The following is a 27,124-nucleotide window of genomic DNA, read 5'->3' as shown; positions in this document are numbered from 1 at the left end:
ATCAAACACTCACACCCAGTCAAAAGATCTGGGTTTAATCCATCACCGTTCTTTAGCCCACTCTGCCACCCCAGTTCAGACATGGCTATATGCAAATTAGTCTGACCCTGTGCCTCATGGGAACAATCCAGCCCGAACTGCCAAGCCATGCCTTCCCTGGACCGGAAACAAGCTTCCGAGGACCGGTTTCTAGCATTACAGCCTTCTTCAGCCCAGCTTGCTTGAATCCAGTGGCAAAGTGAGCAAGGGACTCACGTCTGAGCATACCCTGCCACACTTATGGCGGCCAAAAGCAGTACAAAAGGGGTTGGTGATGGACGGAGCATCTGAACCAATCAAACACTCACACCCAGTCAAAATATCTGGGTTTAATCCATCACCGTTCTTTAGCCCACTCTGCCACCCCAGTTCAGACATGGCTATATGCAAATCAGTCTGACCCTGTGCCTCATGGGAGCAGTCCAGCCCGAACTGCCAAGCCATGCCTTCCCTGGACCGGAACCAAGCTTCCGAGGACCGGTTTCTGGCATTACAGCCTTCTTCAGCCCGGCTTGCTTGAATCCAGTGGTAAAGTGAGCAAGGGACTGATGTCTGAGCATACCCTGCCACACTTATGGCGGCCAAAAGCAGTACAAAAGGGGGTGGTAATGGACGGAGCATCTGAACCAATCAAACACTCACACCCAGTCAAAAGATCTGGGTTTAATTCATCACCGTTCTTTAGCCCACTCTGCCACCCCAGTTCAGACATGACTATATGCAAATCAGTCTGACCCTGTGCCTCATGGGAACAGTCCAGCCGGAACTGCCAAGTCATGCCTTCCCTGGACCGGAAACAAGCTTCCGAGGACCGGTTTCTGGCATTACAGCCTTCTTCCGCCCGGCTTGCTTGAATCCAGTGGCAAAGTGAGCAAGGGACTCACGTCTGAGCATACCCTGCCACACTTATGGCGGCCAAAAGCAGTACAAAAGGGAGTGGTGATGGACGGAGCATCTGAACCAATCAAACACTCACACCCAGTCAAAAGATTTGGGTTTAATCCATCACCGTTCTTTAGCCCACTCTGCCACCCCAGTTCAGACATGGCTATATGCAAATCAGTCCGACCCTGTGCCTCATTAGAACAGTCCAGCCCGAACTGCCAAGCCATGCCTTCCCTGGACCGGAAACAAGCTTCAGAGGACCGGTTTCTGGCATTACAGCCTTCTTCAGCCCGGCTTGCTTGAATCCAGTGGCAAAGTGAGCAAGGGACTCACGTCTGAGCATACCCTGCCACACTTATGGCGCCAAAAGCAGTACAAAAGGGGGTGGTGATGGACGGAGCATCTGAACCAATCAAACACTCACACCCAGTCAAAAGATCTGGGTTTAATCCATCACCATTCTTCAGCCCACCCTGCCACCCCAGTTCAGACATGGCTATATGCAAATCAGTCTGACCCTGTGCCTCATGGGAACAGTCCAGCCCGAACTGCCAAGCCATGCCTTTCCTGGACCGGAAACAAGCTTCCGAGGACCGGTTTCTAGCATTACAGCCTTCTTCAGCCCGGCTTGCTTGAATCCAGTGTCAAAGTGAGCAAGGGACTCACGTCTGAGCATACCCTCCCACACTTATGGCGGCCAAAAGCAGTACAAAAGGGGGTGGTGATGGACGGAGCATCTGAACCACTCAAACACTCACATCCAGTCAAAAGATCTGGGTTTAATCCATCACCATTCTTTAGCCCACTCTTCCACCCCAGTTCAGACATGGCTATATGCAAATCAGTCTGACCCTGTGCCTCATGGGAACAGTCCAGCCCGAACTGCCAAGCCATGCCTTCCCTGGACCGGAAACAAGCTTCCGAGGACCGGTTTCTGGCATTACAGCCTTCTTCAGCCCGGCTTGCTTGAACACAGTGGCAAAGTGAGCAAGGGACTCACGTCTCAGCATACCCTGCCACACTTATGGCGGCCAAAAGCAGTGCAAAAGGGGGTGGTGATGGATGGAGCATCTGAACCAATCAAACACTCACCCCCAGTCAAAAGATCTGGGTTTAATCCATCACCGTTCTTTAGCCCACTCTGTCACCCCAGTTCAGACATGGCTATATGCAAATCAGTCTGACCCTGTGCCTCATGGGAACAGTCCAGCCCGAACTGCCAAGCCATGCCTTCCCTGGACCGGAAACAAGCTTCCGAGGACCGGTTTCTAGCATTACAGCCTTCTTCAGCCCGGCTTGCTTGAATCCAGCGGCAAATGTAATTTTAGCCTTTGCTTGCAACATTTCCTTTTTCTTATAGTACATTCCAGTACCATGGACATGCACCCTTTTGTTCAAAAACATCCTCTACATACTTTGGTGAATGGTATTCGTCTTTTAAAAAGCTCAAAAGCTCAAAAGCTCAGGACTAGCAATGAGGGCTCATGTGATACACTGTAATAAATGTTTGCAGCTGAACCCCTCATCCAGATCATTGGACCTCACAACTGAATGCCCTCCTTGAGAGTATTGTCAATCTCTCCACCACACCATTAGTTTTTGGACGGTAGAGAGAGATTCTCTAGTGCAAATTCACACATGACCCAAAATAACTCCTCAAACTCGACCAAAACTGTACTGTCCAAGAGCAAACCTTTGGGATAACTCTCACTCTAAAAAACCTTTTCCACGTATCTAAGAATACTATTGTGATTAAATGTATTTGACCCACGACACTCCCGCCTATTTTGAATATATATCTATCATTACAATGAGACATATAGTAGCATGTTTCCCTCTGATAGGCCCAACTAAGACTAATACAACTTCTACCCAAGAATTGTTCAGTAGCTTCCTACATATCAACTGTATCTGCCTAATCTTCAACCCTTTGTCACTGCAATTGCATTCCATACATTCTCGCACCCTATGTTCCACATCTCAATGCAGGTCAGGCCACCAGTAGTCTACTTTAAGCCATTTCTTGGGTTTTAATGCTCCAAGATGACCCTCACGAGCCAACTACAAAAGTTTCTTTTGAAGCCCTTCTATAGGTATTAACCTAGACCCCCTGGGCAAAATGTCTTTGTCCACAGACAACTAATTTCTCACAATCTACCTCACCGAGGGCCAGATGTAGGAGGCCATTTACCGACCGGTAATGCCCGATTTCGGCCGTTACTGACCGGTAAATGGGTATTTGTGATGTAGGTGGCCAATTTTACCGATTCGGTAAATTTACTGAATCGGTAAAATACCGAATCGGTATTTTTACCGATTCGGCAACTGCCAGATGTAAGTGGGACTCTTCTGAGTCCCAAAGGCCTTACAGATTCGGTGTTTTACCACCCAATCCAATTGGGTGGTAAAATACCGAATCCAGGTGTGCATGCACATGTGTGCATGGACACCTATGCCATGTGACAGACAGACATGCCCTTAGGGCATGTCTGTGTGCCACATGGCACACATGCCTGTATTTGGGGTGCTAGAGGATGTCAAAGTGACACCCCCTGCACCCTTGCTGGAATCGGTATTTACCGAATCTGTAAATACCGATTCGGTAATGCCCATTGATTCCTATGGGCTTCAATGCCCATAGGAATCAATCGGCATTACCAAATCGGTATTTACAGAATCGGTAAATACCGAATCTTAACGATTCGGTATTTACCGATTCTGAAATACCTACCACCCCCCCCCTCTATTTTACCACTTCTTAAATACCGAATCGGTAAAATTCGGTATTTAAGAAGTGGTAAAATAGAATTACCTACATCTAGCCCCAAGTTTCTCCTAAATCCTAAGCAACACTCTCTTCTGTTGCTAATTCATCATCGTGTTTAAAGTTATGTATTTTGTCAACTCCTCTCTCCATTCATCTTCTGTGATAGCACCCATCATGATGGCACATGTCAGTAATATCTCCCTTCTCTTAAGAAATTCCACTATGATCATCTGTAACTAACCTAGAAATACAGTCAACTGTATAATTACGAATATGTTCTATATAAGACTGAATTCTTTAAAGGAAACAATCTACCTCAGAATCCTTAACAATACTGAGTCTAAACCATTCCTCATAAGCACCTCCTTAAGAGGCATTTAGCCAGTGCAAACCCTGAACTTGGTACCCCAAATCAAATTTCTAAACTTCTTCACACTTAAAAAATGGTAAGTAATTCTGTCTTAATTGCTGAATAGCTATACTCTGAACCAAGTAAACTATAGCAGGGCACAGGTTATCAACACCATACCTTGTTTTAAATAAGTACAACACCAACAACCTTGAAGCTTGCGTCCATGACAATGATGGTAACCTCACCCAGAACATAAGGCTGTAAATAAGCAGCCGAATAATTCCTTTTGTGCCAAATTGAATTAATCAGTGCACATGCCACACCACATATACTCCACCCCTTTGGCAACTAAAGCCCTCATATTTCTGATATTGTCAGCATAATTGTTTATAAACTTACTGTGATATTGTTCCATCCCAAAGAGGGATGCCAACTCCTCCTTGGTGGATAGTTCACTTAAATCTTTAATAATGTTGACTAAATCAGCCTTTGACTTCTTAGTAATGTGCTATCCCACACAGTTCACCTCACTCATACCAAATCTTCATTTAATAGGTTTAGTGTAAAACCAGTCTCCAGCAACATCCTTAGTACCAATCTCACTTGCTCATCATGCTGAGTTGACTCCTGGTGCTACTACAATTCAAAATATCATCCTGCTAACACCTCATCCTTATGAGTTCTCTCAAAATCAATGTCATGGCCATTGAAAAACCAAGGCAGGCGTTATTAAACCAAATGGGTTTTGTGTAAACTTAAATGAACTAAGAGAGGTGACAAATGACGTTGACTCTTGTGAATCATTGTCTAGCAAAATTTAGTGACATGCTGAGGTAATATACGGGGTGATAAAGTATCTTTCCCCTTCCAAAGTCATCATTATTTAATAAATATTCAGAAGAGGATACTAACCACCACCACATCCCATTGATTTTAAGTCAGCACCCGGGCAAATCCCTCCAACGCCATTCCTTGAAACCACAATTGGAGTGATCTATTTGGATATTTCAACTGGTACTATCAACCCTGAATCAGTCAGGTCATCTAATCCTTATACACTTTGTCTTGCATGCTTAATGATATGAGTTCTAACTGTGAAGTTACAGCGTGTGCCCTGCTCTTTAGCTTGATCCAGTTCAAACAAGCTAGATCTTAACTAAAGATGCCATTAAACTCTGTCGTAAATGGGGTTATTTCCTCACACACATCTTGAACTTGCAACTGGAATGTGGCATACACATTCAGTTTGACTCCTAGAAGTGTTTTAGGTGGCCATCTTATAATATCTACACGTAGAGTAATCTCTAGCCATAGATTCAAAGACAAAGTGTGCCTTATACACAAGGGCTTTAATCAATGTGTACTTTCATTTTGCTTGCTTGTATCTTTTACATATATCAACTTTCAAATCCATATAACAATAACATACATGTGTATAACATTTGCTACACACAAAAAGAGTAGTACTTTAACTCAAAGTCAAGGGTGAAGGAAATACAGACTAAATTGCAGACTAAAAAACAAACTAAACACTCATGTTGTACTTATTTAAATACACTTTTTAACAAAGAATGTACACCTTGATGAGGGTTGTTACGATCAGTAAAACCCCCCCAACATTACTACTCTGTCATTTACTTCTTCTTTGGTTATCCGCCGGCCAGGCCCTATTCGAAGTGCTGTCCATACTCTGAAACCTCGCTCCACTCATTTGATCTTCTAGTTTCTGGATGGAGGCTGTGTGCTCTGCATATTCAAATGGATTTCTCCCATCACATCGGTTTCCTGGGAAGTTACTATGATCTAAAGTTTGCGCTAAGATATAATTGACACACAGATCTTGCTAGGACTCATGGGGATTTTAGTTGGTGCGAGTTAGTCATGATTTATCAGGACCTCCAAGTGCCGGAAGTTTTTGCAACACAGTGCAATTAAATATTAGAACTTCTTGTTGTTTAGTTGAACAAAAGGACTCTGATGTCCACTATAATTGCCTCAACTTAAGTGAAGAGTTTATGCTGAGTTCAATAGTCTTAATATGATCGGGTCTATACAAATGTATTGCCAATATTGTTGATCTACTGATGTGCTCAATCCTGCACTGTTTATTGATCATCATCATCATACTTTATTTCAGCTGGAATGCTGATTCAAGTCTACCTGTTCCTGAACGTTGGGAAGATGGTTATTTTAGAACTATAAACCCTTCATTGATGCTATTTGCAGGAAAAAACACAGACACCTTTCTTCTGCAGCACTTTTATCCCAATTTTTCCCAAAACACTCAAATTTAGCTATATTTTGGCAAATTTCTTAGTCCCCTCTAAGTGAATCTACAAACTCTGTATACCTTTAGACTCCCTAGGATTTTGGGAAAAAAGGAATAACTTATGTTGAGAAAAAGTTATGGAGCCCTAATCATAAACTACCTCAAATAGCCCGAGAAGGGCTCAGCACTGGGTGAGGGGGGGGCTGAAGCTAAAGGTTTAACCCCAATCAGGTCTTCAATGCAATCAACAACCCTTTTATGAATCAGGGTATGCCTCAACAGTACCCTATGGTATAAACAGATGAGGATTACAGTTCCATCCTGTCGCAATGGCTGTGCCTGAGGAGGAAGGAGGAGGATTAGGTTCTTGGAACTATCCTTAGAGTTAGACCAGAGTGATCCATTCGTGGATTGTTAGGTGAATGGCTACCCTGTATCATTCTTGGTATATACGGGTGCTATCCAGTCTATTGTGAGAACAGCAGAGATTCCCAACCGACCCCTCTCTGGAAAAAGAATCCAAGTTGTAGGAGTTGCAGACAACTGATCAGCCCTGTTACTAAAGCTGTACCCATTCAAATAGGGTCATTTTAGGAGAATCACTAATTTACGGTGTGTCATTCAAGTCCTATAAATCTGTTTGGACCTGACCTTTTGTTCAAGCTACATTGTTCCATTTACTGTACACCAAAGGGCATCAAGTTTCAAACTTATGATGAATATGTTCTCTTCAAACTTGTAAATCAGAGTTCAGATGTTAGACTGAAGCCTATGTTGACATGCGATGATCTGCCACCAAAACTGAGGGTCACAGAACCACCTGAAGTCTGAGAGATTTTAGGGAAAGATATAGGTTTCATTAAAGGTGTTTAATCTATCCACATGACGGTGAAACCTAATGCTGAGTATAAGAGAATTCCGCAATATGATCTGACATTTTGAAGGAGATTATGGGGAGTCCATGTAACTCACCCATTATGGTTTTGCAGAAACCCAGTAGCAAATATTGCATAGTGCATGACGTGAGAAAGATCAATACAATTGTTGTCCGTTGTCCTGTGGTACCGAATCCAGCTGGGATTTTGTTTTAGATTCCATTTGAGGCCAAATGGTTTACTGCCATTGATTTGTGCCAAACTTCTTTTCCAAATACATTACATGATGACAGTCCGTTCCTCATCGCATTTTGGTGCGGAAGCCATGTTTTGGCATGGTGTGAGTCCCACAAGGGTATATGGAGAGACCATCCATCTTCAAACAGATTCCTAAAAAGAAACTGGAGTTCCTGGAAATGCCCTGTTATTCAGTCTTGATCTAGTATATTGATGAACTGTAAAGGCGTCAAATACGTAGGAACTTGTATACAATATACTATTGCATTGTTGAACCACTTAGCTGAGGACATAAAATATCTCCAACAAAGTTGAATTAATGTAAGAGAGAAGTCCTGTACCTTGGACTTCACATTGAGAAAGGAGCAAGGTAGGTGTCACAAGAGAAAACCTCAGCATTTCTGAGAATGAATCTGCCAGCAACTCAGAAAGATGTCCCAATGTTATTGGGAATGATGGGCTACTGTTGACAGTGGATCCCCAACTTATCCCTAGTAGCCAAGCCTTTACAGAGGCTGACACACAAGGATATGTCAGATCTGGTACCATTGGATTACATTTGCATGCATGCTATCTCAGGGATGAGAGAAAGTTTATTTCATACACTAGCACTGGAAATTCTTTATTACAATAAGTGGCTCACTTCGTGTTTGCAGTGAGAGGGAGGGCTGTGCTCTCTCAGTGCCTACTCAGATGCACGGGAATTCTCACTGATCTGTGGCTTATTTTTTTTAGCTACATTTGATCCAGTAGCTGCTGCTTTACCCAGCTGTCTCAAAGTCATGGCCTCCACAGGTGTCAGCATTGTGCAGTATGAGAGCATTGTTATGGGTCATCCTCTAGTAGTTTTTGTCTCCCTCTCTGTGGAAATATTTTTGACCCGTACCAAGACCAAACACCTTCCCAATAGCAGTTTGACCAAGTATGAGTAAGCCATACTTGTGACAGATAATTTGACCCTCAGGAGATCTACAACACTTCAAATCCTGCCAATATACTGCCTAGTCCTGTAAATGATGTTATTTGGGGTGAGGTTGAGCATGACTGTATTGATATTACTGAGCTGTGCACCAAGCCAAGACCTGACATACAAGATGTGCCACTACCGATATCAGATTATGTAATGTTTGTTGATGGTTCCTGTTTATGAGGCCAAGAAGTCTTAGAGCTGCTTATGCAGTTTGTGCTGTTCTAGGTGTGGTCGAACCTCCTGGCTTCAAGGAGTGTTTTCTGCCCAAGTGACTGAATTGATTGATCTTACCAGAGCATGCTGTGTTTCAGATCAGCTGAAAGTGACCATTTTCTCTGGTAATCAGTATGGCTTTGATGTTGTCCCTGACTTTGTAGAGTTATGGTCACAGCGGAGATTAATGACCTCCTCAGAGTCCCTGATTAGGAATGGAGAAAGTGTGCATAGCCTGTTGAAGTCACTACACCTACCTGCTTGAATTGCATCTATGAAATGCTCTTCAGACCACAAAGGAGATGCTTATGTTACTGTGATACCAAAGGGAATGATGGACGGAGCGCTTGAGCAAATCAAGCACTCACCCCCAGTCAACTGAACTGGGTTTAATCCATCACCATTCTTTGGCTCACTCCACCACCCCAGTTCAGACACGACCATATGCAAATCAGTCTGACCCTGTGCCTCATGGGAACAGTCCAGCCCGAACTGCTAAGCCATGTCTTCCCTGGACCGGAAACAAGCATCCTGGGACCGGTTTCAGGTTCATAACCCTCATCAGCCAGGCTATCTTGAATCCAGTGGCAAAGTGAGCAAGGGACCCTCGTCTGGGCATACCCTGCCAACTTAGGGCGAACAAAGTGATACCAAAGGGGATGATGGACGGAGCGCGTAAGCAAATTAAACACTCACCCACAGTCAACTGATCTGGGTTTAATCCATCACCATTCTTTAGCTCCCTCCACCACCCCAGTTCAGACTTGGCCATATGCAAATCAGTCTGACCCTGTGCCTCATGGGAACAGTCCAGCCCAAACTGCCAAGCCATGTCTTCCCTGGACTGGAAACAAGCATCCTGGGACCGGTTTCAGGTTCATAACCCTCATCAGCCAGGCTATCTTGAATCCAGTGGCAATGTGAGCAAGGGACCCACGTCTGGGCATACCCTGCCAACTTAGGGCGAACAAAGCGATACCAAAGGGGATGATGGACAGAGCGCTTGAGCAAATCAAACACTCACCCCCAGTCAGCTGATCTGGGTTTAATCCATCACCCTTCTTTAGCTCACTCCACCACCCCAGTTCAGACTTGGCCATATGCAAATCAGTCTGACCCTGTGCCTCATGGAAACAGTCCAGCCCGAACTGCCAAGCCATGTCTTTCTAGGACCGGAAACAGGCATCCTGGAACCGGTTTCGGGTTCATAACCCTCATCAGTCAGGCTATCTTGAATCCAGTGGCAGCAGGTAGGCTGATGAGATTGCCAGATATTGTGCCTTAAATGCTTGTACTTTTAGTGGTAAATATCTAAATGAGGGAAGAGATGAGACCAAGTACAACCTCTTGCTACACACAGCTGATGCACGAGAGGAAGTTAATCGACTTCAGGAGAAACTGTCAGAAGCAGAACATCAGGGCTCGGTTAGAGCAGGTTGTGTCAAGAGAGATGAACATGACATTTGGGTTTTAAGAGATGGATGACCTGAGTTAGCAGACAGCCTGTTACCCCAATGGCGAGACACTATCATGGACCTGCTCATGCAGGTAGAGATGCTATGGTTCATCTGTTTTGGCCGACATGGTTCAATCTTAGGTTCAGTCTGATGGCTGAAGGGTTCTTTCACAGGGGTGTTGTGTTTCAGCAAATGGATGTAGGAAGAAGAATTGCAGTAACCCTGAGTCACATAGGGAGATCAGGAGGTCCCTTTAATAGGATGCAACTGGACTTTATCAAAGGCCTGTGAGTAATGGGCTTTCCTGGTGATTGTGTGCATCTTCTCGTGTTGGGTTAAAGCTTACCCCACTAGGATAAATTACTTCTTTGGAATCAGATAGAGGAACTCATTGTAATAATGAGGATCTGAAGATATTGTGTGCAGCATTGCCAGTGGAGCAGCGACTTAACTGCAGCTACCTACCTGAGTCTTCAAGCATTGTGGAGCAAGTCAATGGGATGCTGAAATCCAGACTTACTAAGGTATGTGCTTAGACATCTCTGAAGTGGCCTGATGCGCTACCCCTTGTGTTGATGACCCTTCTGAGTACCCCCGATAGGAGGACAGGATTATCTCCCATTGAGATAATCATGGGCATAGCAATGAGATTGCCAGCTGTGCCTGCAAATGAGTTTATGAACATTACAGATGACATGGTTCTTGATTACTGCAAATTACTGACTGATGTGGTGTGTTCTGAGTCTCCTCAAGTTGGAGAGATTAGAGCCTATCTTCATCAGGAGCAGTGCCATGACCTCAGTCCCGGCGACTGGGTTATGGTGAAGAAGGACATGTGCAAAACATGTTTGGAGCTGTGGTGGCAATTACCTTACTGGGTCATCTTGATCACTACAACAGCTGTGAAGTGCAGAGGTCTCCCCAAATGGGTGAATGCCGTGCATACTCGCAGAGTCCCGTGCCTTATTTATGATGTAACAGCACCTGTCCCTGAAGTGGTTACAGTGAGACAAAGGAAGCAGGTTAGTCCAACTATTGGGGATCAGCAAGAGTCTGGGACAGAGCATGTTTGGCCTGAAGCGGGGCTGAATTAGTCAACAGTTGAAGTCGGAACAAAGTGTACCACCCTGAAGTGTTGACTGCATCAGCATCAGGCCCTGGTTAAGTGTCTAGTGCCTGGAGACCAGTGGCCAAGAGGACAGACGACAAGGTTTGCTTGAAAGATGTATGCCACATACTATCTCAGAAGATACTGAGGAATCTGGCCTTAGTGACAGTGATAATGAAGGGACAGTAGTATGGAGATCAAAGAGTGCACGAGTACCCTGTCAGATGTATTCTTCCCCTGAATGAACATATCTTGCAATAAATGCCCACAAGAAAGAGTTTTGGCACTAATTTAGCTGAACCTCTGTGATTACATAATTGTGGCAGAACTATATTTTGATGCTACTTTGTCACAGAAAAGACTTACTCACACTGTCCTTAATTTGCTTTCAAGATTGAACTTTGAAATTAACTTTTGAACAGAGACTTTACAAATAGAGTTTGCTAAAAGCATTAAGAATAGAGTGCCTAGGCCTGAGTCTGCTGAAGAAGCTTAAGGCTGACACATACAAGAAGGAGTTGTGCTAATGAAGACTCACTTAGACCTTGTAAATACTATGATTGCATTTTAATTACATTTACAATGTTTGCTATTTGCTCATTTGGAAACTAACCGAAAGACATTTGCTGCTTTTCACACAAACTGTCTTGTTTCAGAAAGGTTATGGATTCTAATAATAACACAAATAGATGCAGGTACATAATAGCAGGTGTATTGATAACTGCAAGTGTAGCACTAATTATGCTACTTCTGGTATTACACTCACCCACTTCATCTAGTTTAGAGCAGACTAGGGCTATATTTACTCCTAAGACCCCCACTTGCTACTGATGATAAAATGCACTCACCTAATGATAAAGGTTTACACATAGATGCTTGTGTACAAGACCTTTCTTCAAATGTTTACTATGAATTGCTTTATGAGTACATTGACAGTATGGGTGCTAGGGATTGTTACATTTGTACGCAATTGCATGCATCAGCTGACAGAATCAGCTACCATCACATTCCTCTGACTTATGGTACTACTGTTAACTTGTTAATGAGTCTTTTGTATGGCCAGGGTCATTTCCAATATTATTTTTCAAATTATGATTTGATATTTTTGGTAGTTCCCATACGTAGGCAGTTGAATTATTACCTTGAAGCTAAACATATAGAGAGAGCTAAAGGATTTTTCAGCCCCACCATGACACTGAACTCTGTTTATGCTCACCAAAACAATGTGATCTGTATCTTATTCAATGTAGAGAAGAGCTTTATAAATTCAGTTGAGGACAGAAAGAGAGGAATGGAGCCTAAATCAAAGGAAGTTAAAATGCTATATCAGTGGTACAGAGAAGAAATTGAACATTAAGTAGCAGGGAATCAAGCTGCATTCATTTTAGAGTGGAGACAGAAAGGGAAATTATGCATAACTAGAGGAAAGTTCACAGCCGACTCAAGATTTGTGGGAAAGAGCGAGTGTAAAAACATATTTGAAACCAAAGTACACTGGGAGTTATTATTGGGAAAGATCCTGTGACTCCTGGAATTTATTAGGTTTGTGGATGACATACATATTTCAGATTGCCAAAAGGATGGTATGGTACACGTTATTTAGGCATAGATTTTACAAAGATTTATCATGTGGAACATTTTCATGATCCTGTGTGGGAACAGAAGTCTAGACCCAAAAGAGGAATTAGTGCTTGAGAAGTAGTAGGATCTATGTTTGGTGCAATTATTCCATCTGTGGGAGAGATTTTGAATTACATAAAAATTAGAAAATTGTCCACAATTGTAGATAGGTTGTCTACTAGTATAGCAGATGATTTATTAATTGTAGATACTGAAAAGGTAGCTGGGAGATCCATGGTTTTGCAGAACCATCTTGCATTAGACATCCTTCCAGCAAAGGAGGGTGCTGTCCGTTGGATGTTAAAGGTTCAACAATGCTGTACTTACATCCTTGACAAAAGTAAGGACTTGAAGGATATCAAAAACATAACTGACATGAATGAGATTTGAAGGAAACAGGTGCTTGGAAAGCAGTTGGAAATTGATTTTCTGCTATAGGCAGATGATTTGGAAAACTTATTGGAGGTTTCTTGAAGACCCTTGTGATAATTGTTCTTTTTGCAATATTCCTGGTATTGATCTATAAGGGATATAAATGGGCACAGGTGAAGAAGGGAACCAAGATAAAAAAAGAGCAGATATAGAATTAGAAGACAGGCATAGTAAATACTATGGTGACATGAATAACTGGGGAAATCTAGACAAACATTTATGAAGTCCATGAGGTTTTAAATGGTTCATCTGATAATATATATATAATAATATCTGAATGTGATGGCTTGATTTGCCATGGGATGATTGGAGTAGCTCAAATTTGGCTACACCCTCAAATGTCATAAATACGCAACATATCTGTGCACTTAGCACTACATGCTTGTCTGTACTAACATTAATAATGTAAAGTGTTACATTAGCATATTCACTGTAGCACTAGAAAATCAAACATCCTTATTAAAATGAAATATGATCTATAGAGATTTGATAAAGAATGCTCACACTATTTAGATGTATTTACATTAGAAACAAGAGAGATTTATGTAAACGGGTGCATCAATGTTTTCCCATTGTATTCATAATGTAGTTTCGCAGCCACACTTATATTTGTGCATTCAAAGTTACTTTATATTTACTTAGGGTGCAACGTAAATCTAATGCTGAATGTATGTACTTATATGTGGCATTCATTTGTAGTTGTATGTGCATAAACACCACATATTAATGTGTACCATTGAGTAATATGCTTAAATTGACTCAAGTAGGCCTGAATTTCGTTATGCTTAAAATATGGTTTTCTCTGCTTGCTGGTCTTTTTCTTTGAAGGTATGTTTGCATGGTTTATTAGTTTGAGAATATATGTAATTCTGTAGTACTGATAGAGAGCCTGAGAAGATGACTTTGCCAAAGAACATGGCGGCCCGGAGCGTTAATTGAAGTAATGTATCGAAGTGTTGCAGTAACAAAGACAAGGTCATCCTCAGGAATGGTCTGGGGGAGTCTTCTAATGTTGCAGCTCAAAACGTGAGATTGAAAGGACAATGGAGCCCCTGATGTTGTGAGAAAGGGGAGTTACCCAGAGGATTTGTGTGGTGTTAATTAGTGTTCTCACAGGCTGATGTTGGCCACATTTCCTTGGACTTTGAAAGAGACAGACCTCTATGCTTACCCCTTTGATTATTTTCTGAGCGTGGCTTCGGCTAACACTTATTTCCTTATCACAAGAAGACTCTTAACTGAGCTTCTGTAATCCTGACTCCTTCCCACATACTTCTCACATTTTTCTCTTTGTCTGAATTTCCCCAACTTATTGAGACTTCTTTAGACTAAATCACTTTTAATTGTTTTAGATTCTAAACTAGAGGACCTTAGATATTATTTAAGTTTAAGGAGGAAAATCGAAGATTCTTCTTTGAGCACCAGATTTGTAGTTAATTCTTTGTATTGTTGTGACTGTACTTCTTCATATTGATAAGCCTGAACGTCTTTAGGAGGATTGGCTAGCCAGTTACTATTCTGTACCTTTTAAGCATGGTATTGAGGTTCATTTACATTAATTTAACTGCTAACTTGTAATAAAACAACTTGACTTTATTTACTGGTTCCTGGTCCTTATCGTGTAGCCAAATGAGTTACACAGTAAATTATGTGTGCTTGACCAAGCGTTAACTCTCTTCACCTCTCAGTCACAAAGAAGTCCCATCCGATAACCAATGATAAGAGGTTGACACAGCGCTGGATCACTTTACATAAAATATTAGTTTATATTTTAGATATTGAGGTCAAGAAGTGTGGTGTATTTCTGACCTAGCCTTTTAAACTCACAAGTGATATCATGAGTTCTGCTGTGGACGTCTGCTGAGTACAGTATTAGTATTCAACTGTAGTCAGTACACTTGCTGCTGTGCTGGATGAGGTGCATTAAATTGGGAGCTGAACCTAGTACAACATTAAACTGCCTTTTCATTACAAGGAAATCCTACCTTATCACAGTTATCTATTCCTTACTCGCAAATTGCGAATGCAATCCCATTAATTCCAATGGGCCTCTAGGCCCATAGGAAGCAATGGGAAGGTATTTCTTCATAGCGAATCACAATTTGCAATTCGCTAATAAGGAATATTTAGGATTCGCAATTTTTTAAGTAAACCCAACATACACTTCATTTTTACAATTCTTAAATAGTGAAACGGTAAAATTCGCTATTTAATATCGTCAAAGCATTTCTTGATACATCTGGCTCCATGTATATACTTACTTTTTTAATATGAATGATGTTGATGTAGGTCGGATGTTAGTTTTGTTTTTTCTTAAATTGTATTTTTTGTATTGTTCTACCGTATGTTTCATGGAATATTTTGAAATTTAAAACATGATGATGCTAAATATTAAGTGAGCGAGAATAAAGCTAAGCAAAATTCATAATGACCAGGCGACGGGGTTCTTCTCTGAATGGCTTAACCTATTCTATTTATTCCCATGGATACATCTGTTACCCAAGAGAATAAAGGAGTAGGCTCGATGACCTGCACGGAGGTTTACAGTGCATAAGATTCAATCCTTGCAGGAATGATGTCTGTAATTTTGCTAAACACAAGATATATAAAAGACTAAGTGGAGAGAGAATACATAAATACCCCCCTCCAGAGGAGAGGTAGGGGGTATACTACTGACTTACTGGTAAGTGGGATAACCCACACACTGGCGAGTTTCAGGGAGTTCTTTGAGTGTCCCGCCACACACTTGATCATACACCTTTCCGTGGCATGTAGTCTTACGTCATCTGTAATATAATGCTGATAGCCATAAAAACTGATGAGGGTCAAGTCTATTCAGCATGTTCACATGCATATGAATCTCCACTTACCTATCCGCTGACAACACTATCCCACATTTCCTGCAGTTTCTCTGCAGACAGAAGCCTCTGACAGAGGCCACTGCCCACTGGATGGTACCATGAACTCAGGGTTTTCCCAACTTACTTCTGAGTGGAAATGTAACTCCCATTTCTGAAATGAGGGACTAAATGTGTTGGGATGCAAACCAGCAAGTACTGATCACTAATTTTAAGATTTCTCTGTTGATTGTGATGATGTTGAAATTAACCCGTTATTTCTGTTTTGTTTTCAGGAAGCTCTTGCTGAATCTCAGGGGCAAGGTGGCACTGCTCTGGGTTGGCCTTGTTGTCTTCAGTGTTCTCTTTCTCACACATCAGTTGTCAGGTGTTCTTCGTTTAAACAGGTAATCATCACTCAAGAAACCTACCACCACAAGACTCCATAGAAAGTCCCATTGCCCAGCTAACTAGAAAGTTACTTGTCATGAATCTTCTATTTCAAACCATTATTACTATCCATATGATCAGAGACAAGGTTAAATTGGAATACAACTACCGTATTTTCCGGCGTATAAGACGACCCGGCGTATAAGACGACCCCCTACTTTGCTAGATAAAATGTAGGTTTCGTGCTACACTTGCCCTATAAGACTACCCCCACTTCCAGCGCAGTCCAACGCAGTCCTGCATAGCCATTTTGAGAATTTATTTTATTTTATCTCGTACTTTGTACGCTTTTGTAACCTGCACACATCACTTTTTTCTCCAGGAATGTACCGATTGCTACCTCATGTATTTTGGTTGCTCACTTTTGTCACTTTTGATCCATGTAACTTAACGTTTGCTTTTGTAATTTGTTCATTTGTAATTGTTTGTCTTGTATCAACACTGTTCCTACTGTAGAGCGCTCTGACACCTTCAGGTAAAGTCCGCGCTATGTAAAACGCATGAAAACATACCGTCAAATTTGGCACCCGGCGTATAAGACGACCCCCGACTTTCCAGAACATTTTAAGGGGTTAAAAAGTCGTCTTATACGCCGGAAAATACGGTAAATGTAATGGGTTGTATGACGATACAAAGCATGTGATTTCTTTGCATGCCTTAACAAAGTGGTCTCAGCCACGACCGCGTCTTTAGTCTTTACCACGCATGCATTTACCATGAATTTCGTTGTAAAGACATGATTGGTAAATGCATATGCGTGGTAAAGATCTCACACCACCCTTCCCGCCCTGAGCTCTAAAACCCGGTCCCCAGCCCTGCAAATCACCCCGCCCCTAGCTCTAAAAACAATCCCGACCCCTCAATCTGAGCCCTAAATCCTTGCCTCCAGCCCTAATAACTACCTAGCCCCCACCCTCACCCGTAAAACCGTCTCCAGCCCTAAAAACAGCCCCTGCCCTGAGCCCCATAACTCAGCCCTAAAAACAATGCCAACCCAAGCCCCCCACCCTGAGCCCTAAAAACCACCCCCAGCCCTCAAAATGACCCCGACTCTAGCCCTAAAACTACCCTGACCCCCACCCTAAGCCCTAAAACCCGGCCCCAGCCCATAAAAATATCCTGACTCGCCGTCCTAAAACCTAAATCAGAAACAAAATAACTCACCAAGCCACTGTTCCTTCCATTGCTGCAGTAGTAAGTCTCCTACACCTCCCGCCCACTCGCTCTAGTGCTAGACTGCTGACTCCTTTAACACGCATATGCCTTTAACACCTTCACAACGGAAATCATTGTATAGGAATATGCATGGTTAAGGCATATTTGTGGTTAATGCAAGAATGATTCCACTTGTCTTGTAACGGCACGCGCGATGTAGCCCACCATGTTAAATCTGTTTCCCAATGTAATGGTACCCTTTTGAAAGCTGAAGTTGGAATGGGACGATATTATTTCTGTTTGACTAGGAACTACCATAAAAAGGGAAACGTATTGACTGTCTCTAAGATGTGTATTAGATTTTGAATTGAAAGTGAATACAGGGTCTCTCATTCCAAAAATTCCAAGTTGTGTGCTGAAGATGAAAGTAAGTTAATGCATCTGAGCTTCCAAGTACCATTGCAATGGGATCAGAACACTGCCTCTTGGGTATGGGCTCTAGTAAGAACTAGAAGTGATGCATATATGGTGATTCACCAGGTTGACAGAATAGTTTAAGTGACATCACACGTGTTAGAGCCAATGAGAAGAAACAAATGCCCCTTTGCTCACTTTTCAACACTGTTGTATGTACTACTGAGGGGCTAATATAAGGGCAAGGAGTGGGGACATAAAGTATCAGAGCTCTGAGACCAGGGCAAGCAAGGATAGTGTCACAAACACAAACAACGCTCCCCACGACCGCACCAACGCCCCCCACCACCACCCTCAGCACCTGGACCCAGATCAACACAGAAGACACCATCTGCACGATGAACTCTATCCACTCCGGATCTCCGACAGACCCCTGCCCTCACCACGTCTTCAACAAGGCCGACGCTGTCATCGCACCCCACCTGCGGGACATCATCAACACCTCCTTCGACACCGCCACCTTCCCTGAGAGCTGGAAGCACCCCGAAATCAGCGCTCTACTAAAGAAACCAACAGCGGACCCCACCGAACTCAAGAATTACCGCCCCATCTCGCTCCTCCCGTTTCCAGCCAAAGTCATCGAGAAAACCGTCAACAAGCAGCTGGCCGCCTTCCTCGAGACGAATGGATCCCTCGACCCCTCACAGTCTGGCTTCCGAGCCAACCACAGCACCGAGACCGCCCTCATCGCTGCCACCGATGACATCCGAGCCCTGCTGGACAACGGCGAAACAGCAGCCCTCATCCTCCTCGACCTCTCCGCGGCCTTCGACACTGTTTGCCACCGCACCCTAGTGCAGCGCCTCAGCAACATCGGAATCCAGGAAAAGGCTCTGGAGTGGATCATCTCCTTCCTCGCTGGAAGGACACAGAGAGTACGCCTGCCACCGTTCAGATCTGCAGCCACGGAAGTCATCTGCGGCGTTCCTCAGGGCTCCTCGCTCAGCCCCACCCTCTTCAACGTCTACATGAGCCCCCTTGCGGCCATCGCACGCCAACACAACCTCAACATCATCTCCTACGCCGACGACACCCAGCTGATCCTCTCCCTGACCAACGACCCCGCCGCCGCCAGAACCAACCTCCACGAAGGGATGAAAGACGTAGCCGAGTGGATGACGACCAGCCGCCTGAAACTGAACTCAGACAAGACGTAAGTCCTCATCCTAGGCTCCTCGCCCTCCGCCTGGGACGACTCCTGGTGGCCCCCCGCCCTGGGCACCGCACCCAAACCGACAGACCACGCACGCAACCTGGGCTTCATCCTGGACTCCTCCCTCTCCATGACCAGACAAGTCAACGCCGTCTCCGCGTCCTGTTTCAACATCCTGCGCATGCTACGGAAGATCTTCCGGTGGATCCCCACCGAGACCAGGAAGACGGTCACCCAGGCCCTCGTCACCAGCCGACTGGACTACGGCAACGCCCTCTACGCCGGAACCACCGCCAAGCTCCAGAAGAGACTCCAGCGGATCCAGAACGCCTCAGCCAGACTCATCCTCGACATCCCCCGACGCAGCCACATCTCCGGACATCTGAGAGACCTGCACTGGCTCCCCGTCAACAAGAGAATCACCTTCCGTCTCCTCACCCACGCACACAAAGCCCTACACGACCATGGCCCGAGCTACCTCAACAACCGCCTCAACTTCTACGCTCCCAAACGCCACCTCCGATCGACCAACCACGCCCCCGCCGCCGTCCCCCGCATCCGAAGAGCGACAACAGGAGGAAGGTCCTTCTCCTACCTGGCCGCCATGACCTGGAACACCCTCCCGACCGACCTTCGCCTGACCCAAGACCACCTCTCCTTCAGGAAGAAGCTCAAGACCTGGCTGTTCGAGCAGTAGCGGCACCCCCCCCCCCCCCCCCCAAGCGCCTTGAGACCCTCCGGGTGAGTAGTGCGCTCTATAAATGCCTTGATTGATTGATTGATTGTCAGGGAGTCAAAAAAGCAATACAGAGATAGTAGTTTTTACCCCTGACTTCCCCAAATTGACGTAATTGAAGTAGAGTGGTTCCCTTCCCTTAAGTTAGAATGTTAATATATACCATACTTTTCAAACAGGAGACGCATTAGTATTAAAATCATTTGCCTATGGAATGTTTGAGTGGTGAATCAATGGCCCTGCCCCAGTCCAATGGGTTTTTAGTGGCATTGGCTTGTCCAGAATCAGAATTCGGTTGTACTCTCATTTTCACATTACACCAGTATATGTGAAACAAGCCTCAATAACATGAAGACAATCATGCAAGGGAAAAATGTAATGCATGTGATGGAACAGCCGCATTCTATTCATGCTAGCACAATAATTAACGGGCAAGAAAGTAACTCAAAATTGGAGTTAACGCTGAAATCATCACAATTAATCACGTGTATACAATGAACATTGCAATCTACACAAAAAACTGTGTCTGGGTTTTAACAGTAAGAAAAATTCTGTTTCTTAGGTGCGATCAGGAGCTCAAACGCCTTCTTCTACACCACATCTCCGGTAGTGCCATTCTTACCCAGAAAAGGTCCCCCCTGGGAGTCCTTACGGATGAAGGTGAACAAGGTAAAAGTCACAAGCTCACACTTGACCCAACTCCGACTGAAGATGAAGTGAACTTGTTGGAACTCAAGCAGGAGTTTATTATGTCCAATCTGCAGGTCGGTGACCCAGAGGCTGAAGATGTGTCTGATAGGGTCACTGCCCTTGGGGATAATAATGAAAGCTGGATCTTTCAGACCAACATCTTGGCAGCCACAGCCCAAGGTGCCAAAGCAGAAGGTCGGCAGGATAGCCAGGCTGAACCCTCTTTTGGACAAAAGGACAGGAATGAGGAAACACCTTTCGAAAAAGAGCTAGGAGCAGGAAAGGAACAGAAGCTTATTGAGTGGAATAACAAATTATTGTCCAGCAAGGATGGACAAATGTCGCAGGGTGAACCGACTATGGAAGCCAGTCTACCATCAAACGAAACTCACAAATCACAATTTACAACTGAAGTCATCAGCAAAGGCAGTTCTAACATTGACTTAAGGCCGACCAAACAGCAGATATCACAGACAGAAGATTCAAATGACGTTCTTGGTAAAATCAAAATGACACTGACCGGCTCATCTCATGTGTCCAATTCATCTCCAGTTATGACCTGCGAACCCCAGACCAACATTGTTTTCCTCAAAATCCACAAGAGTGCCAGCAGCACCATCATGAATATTCTCTTCCGATTCGGGGAAGCTCACAACCTCACATTCGCGTTGCCCTACAACTCAGTTACTCAGCTGTACTACCCTCACTATTTCTCGGCACGGTTTGTGGAAGGTTACTCCTCAGACACCGCCAACCGGTTCAACATAATGTGCCACCACATGAGGTTTCAACAACAAGAGGTGAGAGCTGGTGAATATAACGGTTGGGATATGTGCTTGAGTGCATGCATAGGGATGTTATGTATGGCTCTCCTAGAGGGCCTCTATCGTTTATTTCAGTTTCTGGAAGTCAGAACTCCTTGCTATGACATCACAACAGTTGATAACAAAACTGGCTATCAACTTCCTTCCAGGCCAGGTGACTGGGCTCTCTGAGACCCTGTAAGTGCAGCTCTGTTTGTCTGCTTTGAATGAAAGCAGAAAGCACAACTGGAGTAGGGGGAAGCAGGCAGGAATGACAGTGGGTTTTGATTGAGGATTGTCGGTAAGATATTTCTTTTACATTTGTGTCAGGGAGGAGAGGGCATGTTATGTAAAGCTCTCCCATAATCCTTTGCCCCAGTGCAGTAGTTAAAGGCAGGGGTAGATGATTTTGAGGTCCATACTAAACTAAAGATAACATTAAAAGATGGGTAAAAAGTGAATCATTGGGATGTTTTTCACTTTGGGGTTCTCAGTGACATCGTAGACAACTCAAGCTTCGCTCTTGTTGTCTATTTGATGTCACTCAGAATCCCTCAGTGAAAAACATCCCTGCAGTTCACTGTTACACATCTATAATCTTGTTATCTAGTGAGATGGAGATACATAACGTGTAAGAGAAGAAGAAAGTGAGCTAGAATTAAAAAGGTGAAAGAGATGTTACAAAATAAGTGGGATATAATTACAAAATATAGATGTTGATAAAGACTGTTACAAAAACATCAATGAAACAAAGAGCTTGTAGTATGTCTAGATATATGTACGAGAGAGAAGGAAATGGTTGATGTGAAAGATAGAGTCAAAAGGAGGAATAAAGGGGAAGACCAGAAGACTGAAGAATCAGATCCTCAGAAAAGGTGGAGGGGAGCATACAAGATGGGCAAGATTGTAAGAGAAAGTTTGTGGAACAAAAGGAACAGTGGAAGATGGAGAGCTAAGCTGAAGTGTAAATGAAGCTAAGTAGATCAATCACACGTCAAGTCAAGTTGTTTTTATTCGAATGCATAAAAACACATCCATAAAAGCATAACAAGCATTAAAAACCACAAAAAAATCAAGTCCGAAAACATACACCCAGTAATCTTAAGAAGCTTACAATACCATTTATATTGGCCTTTTGCAATTATGTGCAAATCCTGTTCCCCAGGTTTGTTGGCAAGCATGCCCAGCCCAATTTTATAAAGTGCATATGTGCTGATATGTATTAAAATGTTAAAAAATGGTGACTCTAAAAACGTTATATTACACAACCATAGATACCACTAAATATTCATATGCAACATTAAAAATAATGTGCTACATCATAATCTAATCATATTAACGCCATATTATTTCTAATATAAAACACCGCCCTTAAAAATGACATCATTCTACAGCATCTTTCTAGAGAAGGTAGAGTTTGCAGGAATAGGTATGCAGGTCGACATTGGGTAAAGCCATGCTGTTTTAATATTGGGACAATATATCTTCTCCGTGGTCTGGTCTAAAACTTACATAAAAGGACCACATGCAATGTGTCCTGGGCTAGCCGGTTATGACATGGGCAGTTAATAAAATTTGCTGCCCAGTCATTCATCCTGGGAAGGTGACTAATCGGTGGAAAATGTCCAATCTCAGATGGGTTAAAAGAAATCTATGTCTGCCATATATGACAGATTTCAGATAAGGTTGTATATTAAAAGTAGTTATAATGAATTGGTTCCTTAGAACACTCGGTTTCATTACTTCAAGTGTCCATCTTAGGGTCTCTAAATGCCTCAGATCGTTCTTTCCCGTTTTTTTTTTACTAAGGGTGCGTAGTGTTTCAGGCCTCTCATAATACTCACAGCATCCCATATCATTAAACATGCGTTGTACGTACGCTAACCATAGAATTCTTATGTACAGACTTAGTTTCAGGCAGTCCCTAATAATTGCTTGGTTCAACACTGTATACTCAGAGATCCAGATTTTGTGCCAAATGAGTATTGGTTGCAAGGTTATCACATCTGTAACATGCTCTGCCCACAGTTCTGCATGGATCACATAACCAGAAGTGCTTTTTTGAGTGCCGAGCAGATATCCAAAAAATGTGTTTTCCACTGTTTGCAGGTCTGTACAATTTTCATACCGCCACAGGCCAGCCCCAAACGTCGCTATGCTCATGCACTTGGCTTTATATATTTGTATCATTACCCCGGGGGGTTAGTGCCCAGACGTTTTACAAAGCATCTAAGTGCCATCCAGGCTTTACTGAAAGGAGTCTTCCTTCTGGCAAGAACTTTATTCCATAGGCAGTCTTGCTCGAATAAGACTCCCAGATAGGAGAAAGTCTTGGTAACGCCAATTGCAGTATCTTCAATTCTAATCGCTCTACACTTTTTTCTTGCCCTTCCGCATTTCATGATAAATGTTTTCCCTATTTTAATTAACGCCTTACGCGCTGGCTGAAATTTTGCGCTGTGTGGGTGAAATGAAGAGTGGGCAGGGTTCGGACGGCCCCCGGCCACCCGCTGCACACGCTCATGTGACGTGGGACGGCTGGGGGCCGTCCTCAGCACGCAAGGGGTTAAGAGACCAAGATCTTTCATATAATGAGCAAAATTAGACAACAAGGACTGCAGAGCTAAGGGGGTACGGGCCATAAGAACGGCATTGTCAGCGTATAAGAGGCCCCGGACCGGTGTGTTCCTATTCGTGGTAATTCTTTAGTTGGTGTTGCAAGAACCTCCCCTACGCTGTTAATATATAGAGAAAACAGAAAAGGGCAAGAACACAACCCTGTCTCACCCCTCTATTGAAGCTGCATGCTTTAGCGCATTCTCCCCCCTTACCGTATCTAACCCTGGCCCTGCAGTCCGAGTAAAGGTCCTTCAATAAGCTAATAATTGCTGCCTCCACTCCCAGATCCGCTAGTTTTTGCCACAACTTTGAATGGGTAACACAGTCAAAAGCGGATGTTAAATCGACAAAGGCTGGTTATAACTTGCCTTTCTTAGGGTGTACATATTTTCCAATTAACATATTTAGATTAAGGCTCTGTTCAATTTTGCCTATCCCCTGAAGGAGGCCATATTGCAGATCTGACAAAATGTTGTGTGATTCCGCCCAATCCTGCAGCCTTTTTAAGATTACACACCCTGCTATCTTAACAAGAAAGTCTAGGAGTGAAATGGGTCTATAGCAGGCAGGGTTGAGCTGGTCTTCTTTTTTGAAAATTGGAACAATGATAGACTCGCCCCATGTGGGTAGCTTCACTTCTAAGCAACAAGCCCTCAGTACCAGGGTTAACATGGGTCCCCATAAATCGATATTTCCCTTATACAAGTCGACCAGTACTGCATCCAGTCCTGGAGCCTTACAACTCTTGCTCTCTACAATAGCGTTTTTAACTTCTTCCATTGTAAAGGGAGTAGTGGGAGAAATTTGAGGAGGAAGTAACATTTTCGGCATCATTGTGAGCAGGCCCACTTGATGGTGATGTATCAGGGAGTACATCAATCTTTGAAAAATGGCTAATCCATTCTCCCTCCAATATGGCAAACTCCATTCTTGGAGCTTTGGGGTTTGAGATAGGTGTGGAGTTAATAACCGTCCAGAAAGCTCTTGTACCTTTACTGGTGCTTGCTTCCTGTAGCTGTTCACATGCCTTCTCTCTTATAGTTAATTTCCGTGATTTTACTGCCTACTTATAGTCAGATCTACATTTACGTACTTCTAAGCGGTTTCTAGGCATTTCATGTAACTCCTCTTTTAGTTTTATTAGAGTTTTAGAACATGCTGAATCAAACCATCCATGTGCCTTAGATTTAGCCTTATCACCTGCAACAGATAGTCCCTCCTTAATGCCTTCTGTTATAGAAAGGTAAGCTGTAATAACTTCGGTGTTTTAGCTTGAGTCATCCAAACAACACTCAAAGTCACTCACACTCTTTCATGTGAATATGAAAACAACACACAGGTCCTGCCGCACAAAGAGATTTGTCAAATTCTCACACATCTATGGGTGAAAAGTCCAATTAACATCTGTAAAATTATGAATTACTTACTATACAGAGCCAGGGCCCAACATTGAGGGACAAAATAGAATAACAGTGAATGTTGAATTACTTGTGTGAGTCCCGCTAGTCTCAAAGGCTCAGCCATGAATTGCATTCCCCCAAGGCCCCCTAACTTCTCTCCTTCTCATTTCCTGAAGTTTCCTTATACAGCGCTCTGTTTGTGGACGAGCTCAAGTGCCAAGGTGAAGGTTGGAAAGGTCTGTCTGAAAAGACCAAAAACATCAAAGGAAATACCACATTCCACATTCCACTACCAGGGATATTTACTGCATTCTCCCACTCTGACAAGGTCACCTAGTTCAAGTTCAAGTTTTATTTATTTATGATCTTGGAACTCCAAAGAGATCCACATAAACTAAAAGGCCAACAACATATTAGTAAGAAATGTTGTATAGCAAGGTTTCTACAATCATTAGCAAAAGCCGACAGAAAAATCTCCAAATACAAAACATTAAAATATTTTATACAAAAAAGAGTTCAAATATCCTTTATGCCCTAAGTACTATTCAACATCAGATAAAACCAATGTTGATAATTATATCCTTCATATAAATGTGTGTTAGTACATATTTAAAAACACTTTAAAAAGTTAAAAATCCTATGGCAAAACATTTCATTTGGTGGTTCATAAATAGAATCTGTTAGTGCTTAGGCCGAAAGGATAGAAAATTGTAGACAAATTAGTCTCATCCATTTACGTGAATACAATATTAGAGCAGGGCAAATAAATAGCACATGATTAACGTCCTGGATAGAATTATTACACAGATTATAAGTCGGGGAAAAACCATACCATTTAGATAGTACGTTGTTTAAAGGGAGCATACCCAGCCTCAATAATAGCCAAAAGTGGTGCACTCCATGGGGCAGGTTCCAAGAGACATAAGCCTGTACTTTATTTATCACTCAGGAGTCTATGGCCGGGTGGGTACCTCTCTTTAAACTACGAACTTCCCTATCCCTGCTGAAACTTAATTTCCAAGTGGCCTGCTTCAAAGTGGCCATTAATTGATAAGGCGATAGGGTGAAAAGTACGGATTCATCCAGTTTTAGAAAGTCAACCGCAATTCTAAAAAGTGCCAAGGTGAAGGTTGGAAAGGTCTGTCAAAGGAAACACTACATTCCACATTCCACTACCAGGGATATTTATTGCATTCTCCCTCTTTGGCAAGGTCACCAAGAGGCCCTGAGAGATATCTTTATTGTTTGATTAATAAAAATCATTACAATGGTGAACATGCGAGCGCTATAAAACATATATCATAAATAGTTAAAATATTTACATTTATACCATCACAATAGAAATGAGGGGTAAAACTCGTCAGAAAAACAATTTAAAATCCCAATAGCCTGTTAAAAACAGTGCTAAACCTTAGTTGTCCGTTCTAGTTTTTCCATCTGGTCAGATCGAATGCAGACATTTGCTTATAAGAAGCAACATTTAATGACTTTGGTAATATAGTTCAGGGTTTATGGTAAGAATCCTGGGGCTACAGTCCATTTGTGTAATGAGCCCCCTGCATACAGTATTTCTAGGGATTCAC

At 43.1% G+C, this 27,124-nt stretch overlaps 1 protein-coding gene across 1 annotated transcript in view; it reads left to right on the top strand.

Moving 5' to 3' along the window:
* LOC144791115 (galactose-3-O-sulfotransferase 2-like) overlaps positions 1-27,124 on the top strand; it is a 469,770-nt gene that overhangs the window by 381,124 nt on the left and 61,522 nt on the right. The window contains exons 2-3 of the mRNA XM_078665779.1: positions 16,358-16,468; positions 20,592-21,519. Coding sequence (XP_078521905.1) covers positions 16,358-16,468; positions 20,592-21,519 — 1,039 coding nt within the window. The remainder of the gene's footprint in view (positions 1-16,357; positions 16,469-20,591; positions 21,520-27,124) is intronic.

The sequence above is a fragment of the Lissotriton helveticus genome, chromosome 11 (assembly GCF_964261635.1).
Source record: "Lissotriton helveticus chromosome 11, aLisHel1.1, whole genome shotgun sequence".
Lineage (NCBI taxonomy): Eukaryota > Metazoa > Chordata > Amphibia > Caudata > Salamandridae > Lissotriton > Lissotriton helveticus.
Note: the sequence above shows the minus strand (reverse complement) of the source record. Positions and strands in the feature narration are given on the sequence as shown.